The 19,982-nt window shown below is 49.2% G+C and overlaps 5 protein-coding genes across 5 annotated transcripts, besides 10 other annotated features; 2 read left to right on the top strand and 3 right to left on the bottom strand.

Moving 5' to 3' along the window:
- Positions 1 to 437: 437 nt before the first annotated feature.
- Positions 438 to 2,117, bottom strand: PVX_003940 (hypothetical protein, conserved; the record flags this gene model as incomplete). The annotated part of the gene is made up of 1 exon (XM_001612977.1): positions 438 to 2,117. One exon carries the CDS (start codon positions 2,115 to 2,117, stop codon positions 438 to 440), a length of 1,680 nt encoding a protein of 559 aa, XP_001613027.1.
- Positions 2,118 to 3,476: 1,359 nt separating this feature from the next.
- Positions 3,477 to 3,500: a microsatellite.
- A 523-nt stretch (positions 3,501 to 4,023) lies between these two features.
- PVX_003945 (eIF-4A-like DEAD family RNA helicase, putative) lies at positions 4,024 to 6,570 on the bottom strand. The gene is made up of 3 exons (XM_001612978.1): positions 6,375 to 6,570; positions 5,608 to 6,143; positions 4,024 to 5,454 (listed from the first exon to the last, which is right to left on the bottom strand). The coding sequence occupies exons 2-3, from the start codon at positions 5,891 to 5,893 to the stop codon at positions 4,319 to 4,321; spliced, it is 1,422 nt and encodes a 473-aa protein (XP_001613028.1). The 5' UTR covers positions 5,894 to 6,143; positions 6,375 to 6,570; the 3' UTR covers positions 4,024 to 4,318.
- Positions 5,844 to 5,880: a microsatellite.
- A 51-nt stretch (positions 6,571 to 6,621) lies between the features above and the next one.
- Positions 6,622 to 6,642: a microsatellite.
- Positions 6,643 to 7,190: 548 nt separating this feature from the next.
- Positions 7,191 to 7,231: a microsatellite.
- Positions 7,232 to 8,365: 1,134 nt separating this feature from the next.
- Positions 8,366 to 8,410: a microsatellite.
- Positions 8,411 to 9,621: 1,211 nt separating this feature from the next.
- Positions 9,622 to 9,870, top strand: PVX_003950 (transport protein SEC61 gamma subunit, putative; the record flags this gene model as incomplete). The annotated part of the gene is made up of 1 exon (XM_001612979.1): positions 9,622 to 9,870. The coding sequence occupies one exon, from the start codon at positions 9,622 to 9,624 to the stop codon at positions 9,868 to 9,870; it is 249 nt and encodes an 82-aa protein (XP_001613029.1).
- Positions 9,871 to 10,070: 200 nt separating this feature from the next.
- Positions 10,071 to 10,092: a microsatellite.
- A 1,495-nt stretch (positions 10,093 to 11,587) lies between these two features.
- On the top strand, positions 11,588 to 12,450 carry PVX_003955 (60S ribosomal protein L37a, putative; the record flags this gene model as incomplete). Its single annotated transcript, XM_001612980.1, has 3 exons — positions 11,588 to 11,608; positions 12,023 to 12,133; positions 12,292 to 12,450. The coding sequence occupies 3 exons, from the start codon at positions 11,588 to 11,590 to the stop codon at positions 12,448 to 12,450; spliced, it is 291 nt and encodes a 96-aa protein (XP_001613030.1).
- Positions 12,255 to 12,276: a microsatellite.
- A 444-nt stretch (positions 12,451 to 12,894) lies between the features above and the next one.
- Positions 12,895 to 19,847, bottom strand: PVX_003960 (hypothetical protein, conserved; the record flags this gene model as incomplete). Its single annotated transcript, XM_001612981.1, has 2 exons — positions 12,895 to 12,951; positions 13,173 to 19,847. 2 exons carry the CDS (start codon positions 19,845 to 19,847, stop codon positions 12,895 to 12,897), a joined length of 6,732 nt encoding a protein of 2,243 aa, XP_001613031.1.
- Positions 17,236 to 17,370: a microsatellite.
- Positions 19,541 to 19,607: a microsatellite.
- Positions 19,718 to 19,796: a microsatellite.
- Positions 19,848 to 19,982: the final 135 nt, after the last annotated feature.

Genomic DNA, 19,982 nt, shown 5'->3' with positions numbered 1-19,982 from the left:
GCGATTAGGAAGCGGTTAGGAAGCGGTTAAGCAGTTAAGCAGTTAAGAAGCGGTTAAGCAGTTAAGCAGTTAAGAAGCGGTTAAGCAGTTAAGCAGTTAAGAAGCGGTTAAGCAGTTGCGAAGCGCTTCCTAGGCGCGCTTCCTAGGCACGCTTCCCCTTCAGAGGCAACTCAGGTGGCCCGGCCGAACAAACGTTTGGGGAGAAGTTTGGAAAAAATTAAAAGTCGCCCCTCGGGGGGGTTACCTTCCCGGCAGGCGCGCACATGAGAAGTTAATGAGCAGTTGATAAGCAGTTAATGAGCAGTTAATGAGCAGTTAATGAGCAGTTGATAGGCAGTTAATAAGCATATAATAATCACATAACCAATCGCTTAGCCAATCGCTTAGCCAATCGCTTTGCCAATCGCGCGCTTCTTAGCTGCTGCCCCGCACGCTTCTTAGCTGAAGGCGTAGCTCAGGACGTCGCTGACCAGGCTGTACGACGCGTCGGGCGCGCCCCCCTTGGGCCCCCGCTTTGTCGCGTCCGGCTGCGGAAAGACTCCTTCGCGACATTCGTCGCTGCAACAGGAGTCGCTCTCCCGCCCCCGGTCCTCCACCACGTACTTATCAACGCTATTCAAAACGGTCAGGTACTCGTCGAAATTTTCCCAGGGGTCCCTTTCGCCTTCATCGGGGGGGGAGGAGTACCACGCGAAGAAATGCTCTCTCGCCTCATCAGGTGTGTCTTCCCCATCGTTCGGTAAAATGGGGGCAGCGGGATCCTTCCCATCGAGGGATCTCCCAGGGGGGGTTCTTCGTTTCGCTACACTCGCTGAGCCGGGCATCCCCTCACCAATTCGATAATTTGTACTTCTCCCGGTAAGCTTCTCTGTCCTTCCCTCCAGGGGTTCTCTCCCATTTTGAAGGGCACAATGAATGATGGGTGCGTCGGGTTTGGCTCCTGGGTATGCTTCGCCCCCTTGGTATGCCTCACCTCCTTGGTGAGCCTCTTCCCCTTGGTGAGCCTCTTCCCCTTGGTGAGCCTCTTCCCCTTGGTGAGCCTCTTCCCCTTGGTGAGCCTCTTCCCCTTGGTGCGCCTCTTCTCGAGGGGGGCTGCCCCACTCCGCTGCTGACTCACTCACAAAGTGCTTCTTCAAAAATTGGCACAAAATGCCGTCAATTTTGAAGGACTCCCGATCGAAAGCAATTTTGGTCCTACACGAGGGGCAGCTGTCGATGGAGTATTTCTGGATGGCCGTGGCTAGGCAATTCCAACAGAAGGAGTGGAAGCAGGAATTTAAAGTAACTGGGTCATGTATAAGGCAGAGGCAGATTGGGCACATGTATTTGTCCGCTCTGACGGGGGAGTTACAGAGCTGCTGCATGAACTCGTCCGAGATGACATTAACTGAGGTTATAAGTTGGGGCAGCTCGTCGGAGAGGCACCACGAGTAGGTGGCCACGATGCTGGCCACGACGTTGGCCACGGGGGGGGGAGCGGTGTGTGGAGGGGAGGTGGGGAGGTCCAGCTGAGCGAGGCCCTCCGACTGATCAGCGTGTTGGTCAGCGTGTTGGTCAGCGTGTTGATCAACGTGTTGATCCGCCTCTTGCTCCGCCTCCTGCTCCGCGTTTTGCTCCGCTTCCTTCGCCGCTTCCCCCCCGCAGCGCTTCCGCCTCTTCTTGAGGATCTTCACCAGCCCCACGTAGTTGTACACCACGTAGGTCCGAATGACTTTGCACTTGCTGGAGAGCAAACTCAGCCGGACGCAAAAGTCCAGCACCTCCTCAGACACCACCCCCCCTTCCTTCAACATCTCCAGCAGATTGTCAAACGAACAAATTCTTTTATTCACTTTTAACTCCTCACTGTTAAAAATACGAGAGGCAAACTTCTCCTCAATTTCATTCTTCATGTCATTAATTTCGAGAAATAATTTTTGAAATGTTTTTTCAATTTTTCCCAAGTCGTAATGCAACAAGTCTTCGAACTGGTCACTCAGGTTCTTCCTTTCGATGGGCCTTCCTTCCACCTGACTTTCTCTAATCCTTTTTATTATCCTCTTTAACCCTTTGTAACCCAGGTAGTGCATCCCCGGGTGGTTCTGCATCTCCCTCCGTATGCTCTTCCCGAACTTCATCGTTAGCAGAGGTGGGGAGGGGGGAATACGAGAGCCTTCTGCGTAAAGTGGGCTGCTGCTGATGATGCTACGGGAGAGGACGGTGATAATCCCGATCGGACTTCCCCCCCCTCACTGCAATCGCTACCCAGTAGATAATCAGCAAAGGTTGCGGAGGTGCAACTTTCCCCAATTATACAAAATGTAGGAAAGGAGCAAAACCTATTTTGGACGTGCAGCTGGGGCGGCTCACTGGTCAGCTGCTTGATCAGCTTCGTCACAGCTGTCGCGTGGAGAAGCGTATTCACTGAGCGGTATCACTCCAAATGGGGGATTAACAAATGGACGAAAACAGCAAAGCGGCTCTGCTTACTCCGAGTGGCATGGCCGCTCAACCAACGGCACATTTGCTGCAGCGGGGGAGGCGCTCAGTCGAGCCTGCGAAGTTGCCGCGTGACGAAAAAAAAGGGACAGAAAGGGAACATAAAAGGAACATAAAAGGAACAAAACGGGATATGCAAAATGGAACGAAAAAAATGCGGCACGGATCACGCGAAAAAGGCGTTGTAAGGGGGAAACAAAAAGCTACGCAGAAATGACGCAAAAAGCTACGAAGAAGTAACGCAAAAAGGCAACCAAAATGGAGTAAAAAATGCCGCGCGAGAGGAAAGGATGTTCGCCGAACTGCGGTAGAGACTCATAAATGCGACGTTCCTGTTGAGCAGATTCGCAGCTCGGCGATGCGGCGTTTTTTTTTTTTTTTTTTCTGGCGCATGCACTTGTGGAGTTAAGCGGCGTTTGAAAAGGCGAAAAAATTGGGAAGGGTAAAAAAGCAGAAATTTTGGGGATGACCAAAAAATAGTGATCTTTCGGATGACCAAAAAAACGGAAATTTTCTGAATGGTCGGAAGAACAGAGATGGCTACAGAGAACGTCCGCCCAGGCGCGTCGCCCACCGTTCGCTCGAAGCGGCTGAGCTGATTGGCCCCTCGGCATGCAGCACGGGGGGTACGCGACGGTAAAAGAGGCAAAGAAGGAATAACCTTATGCAGACGGAAGAATGCCCAATAAAGGGACTTCTCTCGAAAGGGAAGCAGTCGAAACAGTCGCCCGTGTATCGTTGCTCCAATTGGGGGTGGCGTTATCATCCGGTGTTGGTGGTGGGCCACAAGCACACAGTTGTTGCGCGTGAGAGGGGGGGAAGAAACCGCGTGATGCCCCTTCGCACAGTGAAAAGCATAAAAACGTACGCTTATTCGAATACATGTTTAATGCGTAATTCTCCACTGGGAAAACCCCACGTCGCCACGGGAGAAGCCGCCGACCCGCTGACCTGCCGTTTGGAAATATGCGCCCTCACCATTTAGTAATCACGTTAACAGTGTCCTCTTTTTTTTTCTTTTTTCCCTCCACTTGGCATCAAATGAGCAGCATTACTTTAATTTTTTAAAGGGGGGAACTTCCCTCGTTCGAAGTTACCAAAGACGTTTTGTAGACACCCACCACATTCGCAACCTCCACTTTTTGGACACGCAATGGAGAAAATGTACTTCTCACAGGGGGGGGAGGCTAAACGTTGCACGTTTGTCCATTCATCGATATTGTTATCCAAAGCTGCTGTGCTTTCTAGCCAGACGGGCGTATTAAAAGTGAGCTGCACACACAGCTGCGCGGTGCGGTGGGCACTGTTTTACCTGAACCGTTCAGGCGACTTGGGCAATTTTGCGCTGTTTTGCAAGTTTTTTTTTTTTTTTTTTTTTCTTCCATTTTAACCGCCAAATGGCTAGTCGCCCTGGTCGGGCAAAGCTCGCAGGGCGGTATACACAGTTCTCGAATGGCGCCCACGTGCGGGGCCTCTTTTTAAAATGGTTTTTCAAAATTGAATTTGCAAAAGTTGTTTTTTTTTTTTTTTAAATGCATTTTTCGCGTATGCTCGTGAGTACGTAAAGGGGGTGTACGTGGGGTTGGCGTGCGCGCACGTCCGTCAGGCGCACATGACACATGGGCGCAGCTGGGCACGTGGCGATGCGTAAAATAAATATATTCACAGTTGCTCGGCCGTTGCTCGGCCGTTTCGTGGCGCTGTTTTATAGGAGCCGCTTTAAACAACATGCCATCGCCTGGCAAACCAAATGAACGAAAGGTAGGAAAGGTAGGAAATATAGGAGGGGTAGAAAAAAAAAAAAACGCCACCCCACGGGCTGCTCGCCACACCCTCCCTCTTACTGGTTAATGTACTCATTGCAGTCGATCTTGTTGGGCATCTCCGAAATGGCAACTTCAAACCGGGTCTGCACCTCATTCAACGCTAATGTATCCTCTTGAGAAGAAACGAACGTAACGGCGAGTCCCTTGGTACCAAATCGACCAGCCCGACCGACTCTGTGCAGATAGGAGTCTGAATTTTCTGGCATGTCATAATTGATGACAATGTTCACTCGCTCAATGTCAATACCTCTTCCAAACAAATCCGTGGAAACTAAAATTCGATTTTCAAACTTTTTAAATTTATCATATCGTTCAATTCTCTCCTGTTGGTCAAGGCCACCATGGATGGCAATGGAGGGGAAGTTGCATTCGGTCAGTAACTTATCCAAGGTGATTGCCCTTGTGACAGATTTTACAAAAATGATAACTTGGTTAAATTCTAAGGCGTCCAGAATTTCAATTAGCTTTCTCGTCTTATCCTTTTCTTGCAACTTCACATAGTGTTGCAGCAATCCGTGTAGCTTCAATTTAGCTTCATCATCAATGAAAATTTCCACCGGATTTTGCAAGAACTTTTTGCATACATCTCTCATTTCTTTTGCCATGGTGGCAGAGAAGAACATGACCTGCTTCTTCAAAGGAGTGGAAATAAAAATCTTCTGCACGTCACTTCTCATGTCCAATTTTTCCAAACATTTATCACATTCATCCAGAACAAAGTGTTGAATTTTATCTGTTAATAAATATTTTTCTCTTATGAGTGCCAGGATACGTCCTGGGGTTCCTATAATAATATGTGGGATGCCTTCCTCTTTGAACATCTTTATATGCTTGCTCATGGAGATTCCTCCATAGACGACTTCGCAACGGACCCCTTTCAGGTACTTACTAAATCGATCGAATTCGTTTTTAATTTGGTAGGCTAACTCTCTTGTGTGTGCCAGTCCGAGGCATCTCACGAATTTATTTTTGGACGCACCACTGCCGTTGGTCAGGTCCCCTCCGATGTTGTTGCTGCCCGCGCTGTTGTTCATTTCTTTCTCCTCCTTTATGTCCTTCCCGTCGTTCGTCTCCAGCTGCTGCAGGATGGACAGCACGAACACGGCCGTTTTGCCCATTCCACTCTTCGCCTGGCAGAGGATGTCCGTGCCTGCGGGGGGGAAGAAGTGTAGTGGAAAGGAAGTGTAGTGGAAAGGAAGTGTAGTGGAAAGGAAGTGTAGTGGAAAGGAAGTGTGTGGGTATGCTCAGGTGATACGTGCTGAAGCGACACCTGCTTAGCGACGCTCCTTCGGCCGAGAATTACCCGTGATGGCCGCGGGGATGGTCTCCTGCTGCACCTCCGAGGGGTGCTCGAAGCCGCTCTCGCTTATCGCCCTAAGCAACTCCGGCTTCAAAAAAAAGTCCTTAAACCCTCCCGTGTGCACCGTGGCATAGCTGCCCCGCATCGCCCCATTCTCATTCACCCCCTTGTTGTTATTGTTTAAAAGACTGTTGTCCAAAGTGCCCTTGACATCCTTGGCATCTAATATGTTTTCGTCGTCTTCGTAGTCTACGAGTTCGTCCTGCACGCTGTGGTCCATGGTGGCCATCCTGCTGTTTGGCGGTGGAGTTACGGAGCTGGAACTTCGCGGGGCAACCGACGTATGTGGAGATTTGCACGGCAGGTGGGGATTTGCCCGAGGAGAAGCAGGGGTTGAAATAGGGGCAGCAAAAATGAAGGGCCTCTTCGGGCGGGGGAAATACGAATTGAGAAATACGAATTGCAAAATCCGACGGGCGAATGGCGCTTTACCAACTCGCTCACGAAAATATGCCTTTAAAGAACTGCTTCCTCACAATCTGCGAAAAACGGATGGCACGGGCCCTCTCTATATATAACGTGTAAAGATGAATTAAACTTTTTTTTTTTTTTTTTTTTTTTTTTTCTCTTGTTTTGTAGCTTTGCAAAACGGCTGTTTAATCACTCATTCATTTTCTCCGCGACTGCCTGCGATTGGTATTGCTATATTATTGTTATGTTATTGTTATGTTATTGTATCTCCTGCTGGCCTGGTAAATCGCTTAACATACCTTTTGTGTTCAAGAGTGAGTTCGGCAAACTGTTCGCTTGTTTTGTTCCTTTAGCTGTTCGCTCGTTTTGTTCCTTTAGCTGTTCGCTCGTTTTTGTTCCTTTTGTTTTATGCGTTTTTGTTTTTAATTTCGTAATTTGGGTTGGCAGTTTTGGTTTGGCAGTTTTGGTTTGGCAGTTTTGGTTTTCACCGCTTTGTTTTTCACCGTTTTATTTTTCGCCGCTTCCTTTTCACCGCTTTGCTTTTCGCTTTTTTTTTTTTTCCGTTTGACTATTCGCCTGTACGGTCGTTTGTTCACTCGGCCGTTCGTTTTTTTTTTTTTTTTTTCCGTTTCTTTTATTGCCTTTTTATTCCCGCGCTTAGCTTTTTCCCTTCTGCGGGAGTTGGTTAACTTTGGTTATGTTGCCCATTTGGCATTTTTTTACCTTTTATTGTTTTTTTTTTTTCTCTCCTGAGGTGAAGAAAAGGGCCTACTTTTCTCCTCCTCGGGGAAGTATGCATTTGCAAAACAAACGGGGGGAGGGAAAAAAATGCAGCGCGTATGTTTGTACATGTACATGTGCATATCAACATGTACGTAACGTATGTACTGTGAACTTTTGCCTACGGGGGGGGGGGGGGGGGGGGGTATGTCGCTAGCCGCCCCCTGCGCACGGACATCCGACCGTATGCACGTATGCCAGCAGCGCATACAGAGAGGGGTGGTATGCGCGTATGCTTCATGCGCCAGCGCAGGGGAAAAAAAGAGCGGTGAACATTTTAAGAAAAATTACCCCAAAAGTGCAACCCCGCGATGCCCATTTTTGCGAACCCCCGTTGGGAATAATTATTTACGTGTACGTGGGTACCTCCATCCGTGACTACTCCCGCGAAGTTAAGAGGTACAAGGATGCACAACTGGGTGTGGCAGCTTATTGCAGTTCCCCACTTGTGCAATCGAATGAGGGAAGAAAAAACTCGCCGCGTCGGGGAAAAGCATGCTCGGTGCGAGCTCCACCTGTTGTGGTGACTACCCCTCAAATGAGTCATCCCCAGGGGGGGGAGGAGTACCTCTTTTATATATAACTACTTTAAGCTAGCCACACCGGGTGAGATGGCCCCGTGTAACTTTACACAAGGGACCCCTTATCGCAGTTTCCTACAGACTGGTGAATAACCCCCCATCGTTCGAATTGATTTTTTTTTTTTTTTTTTCTTTTTTTTTTTCTTTTTTTTTTCTCCTCCAAAGTGTACCCACGTGGAGGAACAACGCAACGGTGTGCTTGCCCCTTCAGACAAATGCGTCCATGGCAACCCTTCATGAGCGAACTTGCTGATGTGAATGCGGATTGGAGGGGCCCACCAACAGGGGGTGAAGTCCCAGAGGTGCACGCTATTCTGCCATATGGGCTTAAAAAAGAGGTGGCACGCCCCCACATGTATGCAAGCACACTCGTAAGACGTACATATGTTAGCAACTCATGTCTGGGGAATGCTCACTGGGGGGGAAAAACCACGACGCAATGATCTGATATGGTGGAAAAGAACTCCCCGATTGGCAACCCCTGACGTGAATGAAGAAGACGCTATGGTGGTAAAGCTCCCCCCCCAGTACAGCATACGCGAAAAGGTTATCTGTGTAAATCCAATCGTAACTACAATATATGCGTGATGACAGATGGGTAGGGGGAGAGAAAAACAAAGTTGCGCTTCTTCCCCTCCATCGGTAGGCTACCACATCCCACACATGAACATCGCGAAAGGTTATATGAAATTATATGTGACTAAAAATATGACCACTCTCCGCTGCTAGGTGAACGGGAAAGAGGGAGATTTCTCCCCCTCGGTCGGATGCTATATACATATATATCAAAGGGGTGTCTCTTCCGATTTTACTTCACCCCTTTTGGGTACCCCTACTGCGGAATGGGCACGTAAACCGCGCCGTAAGACAACCCCACCGAACGTCGCTTCAACCAAAGGGGAGAAAAATCACCAGATCGGGGGGTATGCCAATGCACAAGGGAAAAAAGCTACCTGTATGTACAGTCCCGCCAGCTAGCTAAGCGAAAAAAAAAAAAAAAAAAAAAAAAAAAATTATTTACTTCCCCCTTCCAGTTAGCCCCCTCTTCTAACCCACTTCTTCTTTTTTTATTTTTTGCTCGGTTGATCAACTTTTTGTTAACTTGAAGTAGTCCATCAAATGGGTGATTTTATTTCTTCTTTGGTAAAATTTTTGCAAAGCGTGAAAGGGAAGTTCACAGTTGCGCCTTTACCGCAATCAATTGGCATACCTCCTCGGCATATACACGTATGCGGTGCATACGTATGGGCAATGCCATATGAAGGGGGTACTGCCCATCATATTGGGATTTTTTTTTTTTTTTTTTTTTTTTACTTTATTTTATTTCTTTTTTCTGTTTGCCTTTCCCCGAGATTCGCAGCTCGCAAAACGGCCTTGAGGAGGAGGAAAAATCGCACGAGCGGTTCCGTCCTCAGTTGGTTTTATCGCCTTCGTTCCTTTGCCTTTTCCTTTACCTTTACCTTTACCTTTTTTTTGTCGCCTGCCTACTCGTTCGTTCTATCGTTCCATCGCTCAATTCATTTGGTGCCCCCGCGTTTGCAATCTTCACAAGTTCATCTCGTCAGAAGTGCCATCCGACGCGTTCGCCGATTGGACTGATTTGTTGACAAGCTATCAAAAAAAAAAAAAAAAGTGAACATTTTTATTTGCCTTTTTACTTCCTTTTTATTTTATTTTATTATATTTCCTTTTTACTTCCTTTTTATTTTATTTTATTTTATTTTATTTCCTTTTTACTTCCTTTTTATTTCCTTTTTTTTTTTTTTTTTTTTCTTTACCCCCTCGTCCCCCCATCGCATGATCTGATTTATCATTATTTTTTTTTTTATTTTCCAAAAAGAGAAGAAGCAAATTCGAACAGGTTTACTCTTCGGAAGAGGAAAAAAAAAAAAAAACGCGAATAGCAAGGTAGGCAACTTAGTGGGAAAAAAAGTACCGCAACAGTTGGAAAGGCAAAAGTACGAAGAGGGGAAGCACAGCTCGGGAAAAGCGCCCCGCGTCCCGGCCTGCCTATCCGCCATTGAGCTGCTCTGCTACCGTGCTGCCGCACTACCGAGATACTTCATAACTGCTCAATTGCGAACGCGCATCACGTGGATTTATTTCCCCCCCCCCCCCTTTTGCAGAGACGAGACAGTCGCGCAGATTACCCCTCACCCACATTCCATCGATAGCACCACTCACCATGTTCGACGTGAAGCTCCCCGAATTTGTAGTTGATGAAAACCACCCCATCGGGTACCTCGTCAGCAGCATGCAAACCTTCGTCCATGACAGTGTCAGGTTAATAAGGAAATGCACGAAGCCAAATAAGAAGGAGTACACGAACATCGTTTATGCCTGCTCCTTTGGCTTCCTCATCATGGGATTCATTGGATACATCATCAAGCTTGTCTTCATCCCGATAAATAACATTTTCGTGGGTTCATACTGACGGAGTTGTGGTTTGTGGGTCAGTTGAGCGGCCTTTCGGGAGGACTCGGCAGGGTTGGGGAGAACCCCGTAGGTACTTTTTTGACTTTGCACAGTGGAGGAGAATCCCCCTTTGTGTAGGTGACCCATTTGAGGGGAAGAAGAACCAGTTGCGTTGCCCGGCGCACGCAGAAGTTAAACGCACAGTGTTATGGACAGTTAGCGGAGCACACGAGCCAGACGCGCGACTGCATCGGGCGGCTGGAGGAATGTGATGTGATGTGATGCATGTGATTTTAGGGAAGTGTATTTTTTTGCCTTTTGTTTGCCCCATTTTTTGCCTTTTTTTCGCCCATTTTTCGCCCATTTTTTCCCCCCCTTTTTTTAAGTTTCCCCTCAAAAATAATTAAATGTATTTTTGTTGCAGACGTGCCCCTGCATATCGCGGTGGTCACTCTATGGCCCGCCTGCCAGTGGGGGGAGGGACCGCCGCGAGGTGCAGGAGAGCCCTGCCGTGAACGGCAGCATGTGTGAAGAAGCACGAAGCACCTGTGTATGCGTAGACCAGCGGTTTATTGCCCTTTTTTTTTTTTTTTTTTTTTTATCTTTCCCCAACTGAAATGGTTAAATGGTTAACATAAAAGGATATAAAAAAAAAGTGTAGCACCCTGCTTTTGATGCGAACCGTATAATGTAGTTTCTTTGGGATTAATGTTTATGGGGGGGGAAAAGCGCTGAACGGATTTTCAACTTTTGTTAAGCGGTACGATATGCGGGTGGGAAGCAGCCGTGGTGACATTGGCGGTTATTCCCCAGGGGGACCCCCACTCGGGAATGAAAAAACGAACGGTTGGGTCACTCCATAGAACAACTGCCAATAGGGGGGGCCGCTACTCATCACGCTGCCTTTTTCGGAAGAGGTACATAAAGTAATGGTAAAGTTGACGGGGCCTCCCAAACGGATAGCACTCCGCGTGGATGGCACGGCCACATATCAGGGGGGCGCGCCAAAATTGAGCTTTCCCCCAATTCCCCCACTGGGTTACTTTTTTTAAACAAATGGTTACCTTAACGTTTGCATATTTATCTGTACGTACATCCAAAAAAAGATTGGCATATGTATGCGGCCTTTTTTTTTTTTTTTCTGTGCACATAGTTGGAAGCCCTAAATTGAGGCCAACCAGCAGGAAGGTAATTACTTCCATCCCGGCGGGGCAAAGCGATAAAGGGCGTTTTTCTTGCCCCGGCACCCCCGGAGCGGGAGAGGGGAAAGTGGTTTTTTATTTTATTATTATTTCTTTTTTTTTTTTTCCTTTTTCTGCTCCCCCCGTCAGCGTATGCTCAGTCGAGTTGAGGTGGGCGCACCCCGCTGCGAGTGAGTCCTCTTTAAAACGCGTTGCCGAATCAGCAGCCCCCGTTTTCCTGCTTCACCTCCGTGTGGGGCATTTTAATCACCAAAGGTTGTTGCGCTGGGGAATGGTAAAGCGTTACGAGATGGGGGCAACTGGCACGCACCCTTTATATGCAAAAAAAATAAAAAAAAAAATGAAGCAAAATAAGTACAAGGAAACGAAGTAAAATAAAACAACTTAGCAGTTGACTTTTTTTTTTTTTTTTTTTTTTTTTTCTGTGTTTTTCCTTTTCCACAATTTGGAATTATAGAAGAAATTAAAAAATAAAAAAAAAGCGAAGAATAATTTTCTCCCATTTTTTAACCCCCATTTTTGCTTCAATAAAAAATGTCGCGAAGAACGAAAAAGGTAAGAAGGGAGGAGAAGGAAGCATGAAAAGAGAAAAAAAATGGGGCGATCAGATTAGAAGTAACATGCCCTCTTCTTTACAGTATGTGGTAGCCAAGTGGGAAGGAGGAGGGGATATGGGGCGCTTCTCAAATGGTTTTTGCAGAGAGGAGAGCAGGGGACCCCCCCATATGCAGCATACCATGTGTAGTGGAGTAGGGCGAACTCCATCGTGATGATCACTGCGTTATGTTGTTAGGTGGCGTATTGTTGTTGCCAAGGGGGGACAGCTCGACGATTCTTCCCGCTTTGCTGCCACGTACCCACCTGGTTGAGAAGGACCAAGCGGGGATACCCACCTGTTTCTCTATTCCTTTCTCTACTCATTTCTCTATTCGCTTGCCCATTCGTTTGCCCATTTTCTTCCCCATTTAGGTCGGCTTGACGGGAAAGTACGGCACGAGGTACGGGTCTTCCCTCCGAAAGCAAATCAAGAAGATCGAGCTTATGCAACATGCCAAGTACATGTGCAGCTTCTGTGGAAAGGTAAGCGGGGCGGAGCAGTGTGATGCTCACGTGGAATGTGAAATGGAGAGAGGAGGGAAGGCAGAGGGAAGTAGAATCCTCCCCCCTGCGGGTGTGTATACCCTATACCGTTTGCCAACCCTCATACGAATCATCACCGATTTTTCCCTGCTTTACAGACGGCAACCAAAAGAACCTGTGTAGGCATATGGCAGTGCAAGAAGTGCAAAAGAAAGGTCTGTGGGGGAGCCTGGAGTTTAACCACCCCCGCGGCGGTCGCAGCTAAGTCGACCATCATTAGGCTGAGAAAGCAGAAGGAGGAGGCGCAGAAGTCGTGAGGTAAAGAAGGAGGCACAGAAGGAGGAGGTAGTGACGAAGTATAATCGGTTGGGGATGTGCATCACTCCTCTCCATCACAACGTAGTTCTCCTCTTCCCATACACAGTGTTACGCACGCGGAGTGTCCAATTCGATCGGATCATTTTTCACCTGCATGGTGTATTTTTTTTTTTTTTTTTTTTTTAACCAAATGGCTTGCACACAAAAGTGATTAAAAAAAAGAACCTTTTAAAACGCGAATGTTGAGTTTACCATTTTGAGTGATGAAAAAAAAAAAAAACAAATGCTAAGTGGATTGCAAAGTGGGAGAAGCGGGAACGTTTTGCATCGCTGGGAGTGTTCGCTTTGGTGGGAATGCTAAAAGGGCGGTTCTTCCCCTCGGACAGGCGTCCAAGTCTTCCCTTTCTTCCCGCTCCGCGTATCCCGCTTACCGGTGCCCCCTCTCACAGCAGGAGTATCCTCTTCACGTCATCGCGAGATTTCCATCGGTTGCGAAGGTCCTGCAGAAGGGGAAGCGGTGGAAGAAATGGGCAGTGAGAAGGCGGTGATAGGGGGAGGCATGTTTCGTACGGTTGGGACATAGGAGCAGGAACATCGATGGAGGCAGCCCCTTCGAAGGATCTCTCGTTCTTTCGCTTCGCCTCAAAGGGGCGAGTAACATTGGGGGGATAGGAGTCAACGTGGTAGGTGCTACACCGCATCGACGCCCCCTCTGGCGTACCCCCGTGGAAGCCATCTGGCGAGCCTTTATAAAAACCTGCTTGACCCGATTGATAATGTCACTCTCGTTGTACTGGGCGATGTTCTTATTCTTAAGCAGCGAGTCGATGATGCTCTTCCGATTCTTCCTATACATGTTAATGTAGGCATTTTGCAGCTTCCTCTTTTTGAAGAATTCTGAACAGTCCTCCCCAGGTGTGTGCGCCAGCTTTCTCTTATGGGGGGGAATCTCCCCGGAGTGGGGTTCGCTGGGAGCGGCGACCGGTTTGCTCGAAATGGCATCTGCTTTTCTCGCGGCGACCGCCTTTCTCGTAGCTGCGTCCATTTTGCCCTGGTCTGCGGGTGCACCCCCGGCCCGCGAGGCCCTCCTGGCTGGCGCCCCGCCGGTGTGCGCCTCGTGCTGCGTGCTCACCAGGTACATTTCGTCGGTGAACGGCTGCGAGGGGTCTTCCTTCTGCAGCTCCTCCATGCCACTGTACAGCCCCGTTGCGGCGGCTGCTCCGAGTGTGTCGACTGCTCCGGTCGCTTCTCCCGTCGCTACTCCTGCTGCTACTCCTGTCGCTTCCCCCTGGGGAGACAAAAAGTCGGGCGACTTGTCCTTGAGGATCTCCTTAATGTTCCTATACTCGAGGAAGAGGTTCCCCACCGTGTTGTACTCGCTGTCGTAGAGCACATTGTAAAATAATTTGAGCATGATTTTGAGCCACTGCCTCTGCACCTGCTGGGGGTGCCACTTCAGGACCCCCCCTTCTTCCTCCGAGGCTTTCAGAGCGGCGCAGATGTTTTCAACCAGGGGGAGGAAGGAATGCGCGTCGGCGCTTGATTGAGCGGCGGGGACGGCGTTAGGGACAGCGTCGGGGGCAGTGCTCGATTCAGCCGGCGTGGCGACGTAGCTTAGCAAATCCCTGGCAACCACGGAGAAGCACTGCGCGTCGTCGCCCCTCTTGCTCCGCTTGGCGTTCCAAGAATTCAGCTTCTCATAAATGCAGGTGAGCAGTTTGTCTCCCCCGAAGTAGGTCTCATTCAGGGGGCAGTTCCGTCCAGTGCTGATGGGGCCCATACTGACAGGAACGTATGCTCTGTGTAGGTACTCACAAACGCGTTTTATAAAAAAAAACTTCTGTTGAGAGGTCGGTTTGGTCTCCTTCTTTTGTTTCTTCTTCTCATCTATTTCGGATTGCTTCTGACAGATGATGCTTTCAAGTTCGGACACCCCCAGGGTCTTGTAGTTGTTAATCACTCGGAATCGTTCGGAAAAATTCTTTTCATTTATGTGCTTGGAGATGATGAGATGCTCCGATTTGGAGAGGAACACCCAGATGTATTGCAGCAACTGTGAGAGGACTTGCTTCTTCTGGCACCTTCTCAGAACCTGTCTATCTTTGGGTTCTAGGAAAATTGTGTAGTGGTCTAAATTGGGATCATCACTCTTTTGGCTAGCTGCTGAAGCAGATGTGCCATTTTCTGTGCCGAGGTCCTTCCTCTCCTTTGTATCCCCCTCTGTGGTGGTGCTCTGGAAAATGGAACTACATTTGTCCCTAATGAGGTTCACCACGTCGTTGAAGAAGATTCTGAAGTCGTCTTCATTCGAGATGAAGAGGTCGTACATGAGTTTGAGGAGGGCGAAGGTCCCCTTGAGCTTGGGGGGCTCCAGCAGGTGCAGCTGCGCGTCGGTGTGGGGGGGGAGTGAGCTGTCAACTTCGCCGCCATCTCCAGTGCCACCCCGCTGCTGGCGCTCCTCTCCCTCATCTGCAGTGCCACTCCCCTGGGCGGCCTTGTCCCCCCCTGGGGCGCGCAACCTCGCCCGCAACTCCTCCAGCGACAGGGGAAAGAGCTCCTCGCACTTTTCCACAATGCTCCTGAAAATGTCCACATCTAAGTGTTCATTTAGAACCCACTCGTCGCCATTCTCCTTATAGAGGAACCCAATCAAGCTGAGCAGCTTCTTAAAGCTGCTATGTTCGAGCAGCTCCGAGGATATGCTCAGGGGGATGTCAAACAGGAGAGCCTTATAGGTGAAAAACTTATTTTTGGATAGCTTCTTCAGTTCGTAGAGGGACTTCAAATTGGAGGTGACTTCTTCCAGCACGGCATCTACATTGCAGTTGATCCCACTGGAGGTGAGGCTGGTCTCTTCCTCCTGCACTTGGTTCAGCTTCTTCAGCTTGTACACGGCGTAGAGGAGCGGCTGCTTGGCCTTCCTCCTCTCGTGGGCCTCGGTGCGGCCTGCTGCTCTGGTGGGCGTGGACCCCGCTTCGGTGTCGGCCCCGCTGTCCGCCATGCGGTCCGCCATGTGGTCTACCCCGCTGTTCATTCCGCCGTCCACTCCGCTGTCCCCTCCGCCAACCTCTTCGCCAACTTCGCTGCCCCCGGAACTCTCGGACGAGTCGGACAGGTCGTAGTCCGCCTCGTCGTCGATGACGTTGCCCCTGCGGTCCATGAGGTTGAGGAAGATGAGTTGGTTCTTGACGCTGCTGGAGGACTTGTTGAGCATCTCGCTAATGAAGGGCAGGAAGTTGTGCATGTGCTTGAACTGCTTAAAGTAAATTTTTAAGCTCTCCAAATCTTCAGCTGACCACTCCAGAGCTTCTAACCTCTTGCGGCTATTCATCTCTATGAAGATGTCATTGATGTGTGTCCCCTTGTTGAGTTCCTCGAAAACGAAGTGATCATTCCCTTCACTGTAGTTGCTAAAAATGGAGAGCATATATTTCTCGCTTAGCAAGCTGAAGGCGTTTCTATTGATGGCCTTGCTAAAGAAGAGCTCCACAGGCAGCAGGTAGTTACTATTCCAGAGCTTAAAAAAACAGGCCACTAGATTCTCAAAGAAGGAGGCAATCCAGAGGTACCTCGGATTGGTGTAGCTCTCTGGGTCATTTATTATGTTCATAAAAATAATAAAATATTTCATATCAAAGAAAAGTAAAAAATTATAATCGTTGTTTTTATGGTTCAGCAAAAGTTCAAAGAAGCTAATGATTAGGTGGTTGATTTGGACGCTGTTCCGTTTGTACTCTTCAATAATGTGCATGCACGTGTTGACGATTTTCCCGCTGTAGATTTCTTCTATTAGGTCCATCACGCTGACTCTCTCAATCGCTTCGGCGGCGTAGTCCCCATTTGGGTTGCTCCCTTTGGTGTTTCTACTGTGTTTTTTGTAGCCCCCATGCTGCTCATCGCTTCCGTCTTGGCTGTACATCTCCTCTTCCTCTTCTCCCTCCTCTTCCTCTTCCCCCTCCTCGTCGTAGACCTTGCTGCCCCGCTTGAGGATGTACGTGCTGCCCCCCAACTTTTCCAGCAACTCGATTACCATCAGGGCGCACTTAAGCGCGTAGGTGAAGATACTCCTGTCGTGACTCATCAGTTTGAAGTTTTTTAAAATCCAACTTAAGCTGTTCAAGATGTTCCTCCTCAAAAGATTATCCAAAGAGGATTTACAGATGGATTTCACATTGTCGTCAGTAGACAGGGCATGCAAATCTAGCAAACTTAGATCTGCATGTAGGCACCTTAAGCAGCACATAATAATTTTGCTACTGTTCTTTTTCATTTTTTCCTCTCTTATTAACCTCTGGAAAGTGTCGCACAGGAATTCCGAGTGGATGCTGTTATCTCCTATGTACGCCTGCATTCCTAGGACCATTTGAATTCTGGAGATGAACAGGGAGGGCTCATCTTCCGTTTGTTTTCCCTCCTTTACGGGTTCTTCCCCGTTGTAAAAATGGCTAGCTGGCGAGTACCTAGCGGAGGTGCCTTTCCCCATTCGGCAGTTATTCAGCCGCTTCCTATTCTCGTACAGGTAAAAATTGGTGTAATAGGTAACGATCCAGGCGTGTATATTAAGGATGACCTTTACATCCCACTGGTGATTGTAGTGTTCGACTATGCACCTCCTGAGGTCTTTGATGCACACGTTTAGGAAAACCTTAAGGGAGTAGTTGAACCCGTCCTCGTCTCCCTGTCCCATGCGATCGCTCTCCACGTGGTGATCCCCTCCATGGTGGCCCCCCCCCCCGTCGTAGACATTCTCAAACTCTTCATTTATCCCTATGATGCTGTTTAGGAACTCCTGCACTCGGTACAAATTGCTGTGGTCGAACGTGTCCAGGATGTTCCCCTTGAGGAAGGACCCCCCCTTCTTCTCTTCGAAGATGTCGAAGGACAGATCTTCGAAGGAGAAGTTCTCGTAGTGATCTATTAGGTTTTTTCTCTCTATGAATTTTTTTTTTTTTTTTTTCATGTGTTTTTCTTCATTTGGCTTTCTCACCTTCGATTTGGCTAGCAGTGGGTTTATCCTCGAGAGGTGCATGATCATTTGGTTGTTCTTCCTGGGCTTCAGCAGGCTCGCCCGCTTGGCCGCGGGCGCGGCCGCGGCCGCAGCCGCCTTCTTCGCTGGGGGGTTTGAGGGGTGGCCTCGCGCAGTGTCGCCACCGCCAACTCCGCCGCTGATTCTGCCGCCGATTGTGCCGCCGATTGTGCCGCCGCTTCTTTCGCCGCTTCTTTCACCGCTTCTTTCACCGCTTCTATCACCGCTTCTATCACCGCTCCTTTCACCGCCAACTGCGGCGATGCCGGCTCTCCGCGGCGGGGCCTGGTGCGTGAGGGACCGGACCAAGTCGATCGGGTCGATGTAGCACACGACGTTGTAGAAGAGGCGCACGTAGTCCCATATCTCCTTCATCGTGTTCTGCCGCAGGTAGGGGATGTGGATGTTCTTCTCGCCGTCGTACTTCTTCAGCTCCCGGTCGAAGAGGTGCCTCATCTCCTCGACGATGAGCGTGAGGGCGCTGTGGCTGTCCAGCACGTTCTGCAGAATCACGTAGTGCACGTTGCTGGAGTTGATGGCGTTGCTCCTGCGGGGGTTCCTAATGCCCAGCACCTGCGTCAGGATGCTCCGCACCAGGTGGACGTTCTCCCGGTACTCGTGCACCAGCCTCTCCCGCTTCTTCTTGTCCTCCAGGAAGAAGTTGGCCACTTCGAGCAGCTCCTCGTTGATTTCGTCGATTCGCCTCTTCAGGTTGGCCATTTTGTTGCGCACGAGTTTGTTCGTTTTCCTCGGTTTGGCGGCGCCGTCCCCTTGGCCGGCCTCTTCCCCCCCGGAGGAGAGGTTACCACCTTCACCACCTGCTTCGTCACCGTCGATACCGCCTTCACCGTCTACTTCATCACCGCCTGCTTCGCCTCCCTCCGCCGCTTCCCCCCTAAGCCGCTCGCGGCAGAAGTGGAGCTCCTCCTTGAGGCGGGCCTTCTCCTCGACCAGCTCCGCGTCCCTGCGCTGCATCTCCAGGACCTTCTCATTCTCCTCAATGCCGCGATAATCAGCGTCGATGAACAGTTGGCAATTGTACCTGAACTCGTTCAGGTAGGTTAGGAAGTTGCGACTGGACAGAAGGCACTTCAAACTTTGCAGTCCATTTTGATACTGCTCGATGATGTTGGACCGTTTCTGTAGCTCCTTGAAGTAGATGTCCTTCTTTAGGACGCCGGAAAATACTTTCCTTTCGCTCTTCTCAATTTGAAGGTAACTATACACATTAAATTCGCTCCTCTTGTTATTGAAAGTCGGCATGTGCTTATTCCAGTAATTGAACCATTCCTTGCTCGGTCTAGAAGTGAGGTGGTTGATGAGGATGAAGATGTTCCTGGCCAACATGGTCTCGTCGATGTCCCTATAAATGGAGCTATCAAATTCGTTCTTTACGATGTTAATCATCTGAAGAATTATGTCCTTCAAGATATCATTGTTATAGATGTAGAGAGTTACATACATTGGGTTCTTAAAGGTCGAGTCTATGTGGCTTCCAAATTTCCGATTGAGGAAGTCCCTCTCCCTTTTCAAATACGTGTTGATGTCGTTTAGGATGTTCACCACGTTGGTGTCCAGGATGTAGTGCTCCTTTTCCGCCTGCTCAGTGCCGCTTTGCAGATGGTTGCTTCCGCCCCTCCAACTGCTACTACTGCCACCACTGCCACCACTGCCGTGTCCCTTTTTCCGGGAGAGACCCGCCTCCGCACCTGGGCCGTCCGCCCCCTTATCTTCCCTCTTCTTGTCCGCGCCTAAGTTCATCTTACTGTATATAAAATTGTATACGTCCTTATTCTTTATCTTCAAATTGGATTTCTTTTCTGGCTCTTTCTTTTTGTTTGCACCCCCCTTTTGATTCCCCTCCAGGGTGGGTTCGTCTCCCCCCTCATCTACGTGATCTCCTTTGTAAGCCGATATCTCTTCCCGAGTTGCACTCTTCATATCCTTGCTTAACGTGACCTCCTTCTTCAGCATATTGCTGAAGAGCACGAGGATCTCCTGCTCCAGCACTTCCCTCGTTTTTATCGCGTGCAGCAAATTATTTTCGTTGAAGATGTCTTCTTCCAGCTTTTCGCTTTCCTCGTTCCGCCCGTGGATTCCCTCATCGAGGTCGTCATCCAAATCCGCTTCGTCCGCTTCGTCCGCTTCATCCGCTTCGTCCTCCTCGTCCTCCTCGCCCACTTCATCCTCTTCATCCTCTTCATCCACTTCTTCCACTTCTCCCTCCTCGCTGGCCCCCCCACCGTCATCTTCCGAATATGTTGAGCCCGCCGAGCTGCCTCTATCCCTCCGGGGGGGCCCCTTCCCCCTCATCCCCTCCTCCTCCGTCTCTTCACTCTGCTCGTAGCTGTTTTCGCCTGCTTTGGGCATGTCGCTGCGGTGCTCACGTGGTGCAGTCGTAGGGGGGGTTCGTGCGTATAATTATGTACATATATATATATGTATGTATAAGTAGGTACATATATATATATGTTTGTATGCATATGTATCCCCTTGTGGGTGTTC

Source organism: Plasmodium vivax, chromosome 4 (genome assembly GCF_000002415.2).
Source record: "Plasmodium vivax chromosome 4, whole genome shotgun sequence".
NCBI classification, from domain to species: Eukaryota; Apicomplexa; class Aconoidasida; order Haemosporida; family Plasmodiidae; genus Plasmodium; species Plasmodium vivax.
The sequence above is the reverse complement of the archived record's forward strand: the minus strand, read 5'-3'. Positions and strand labels throughout refer to the sequence as shown.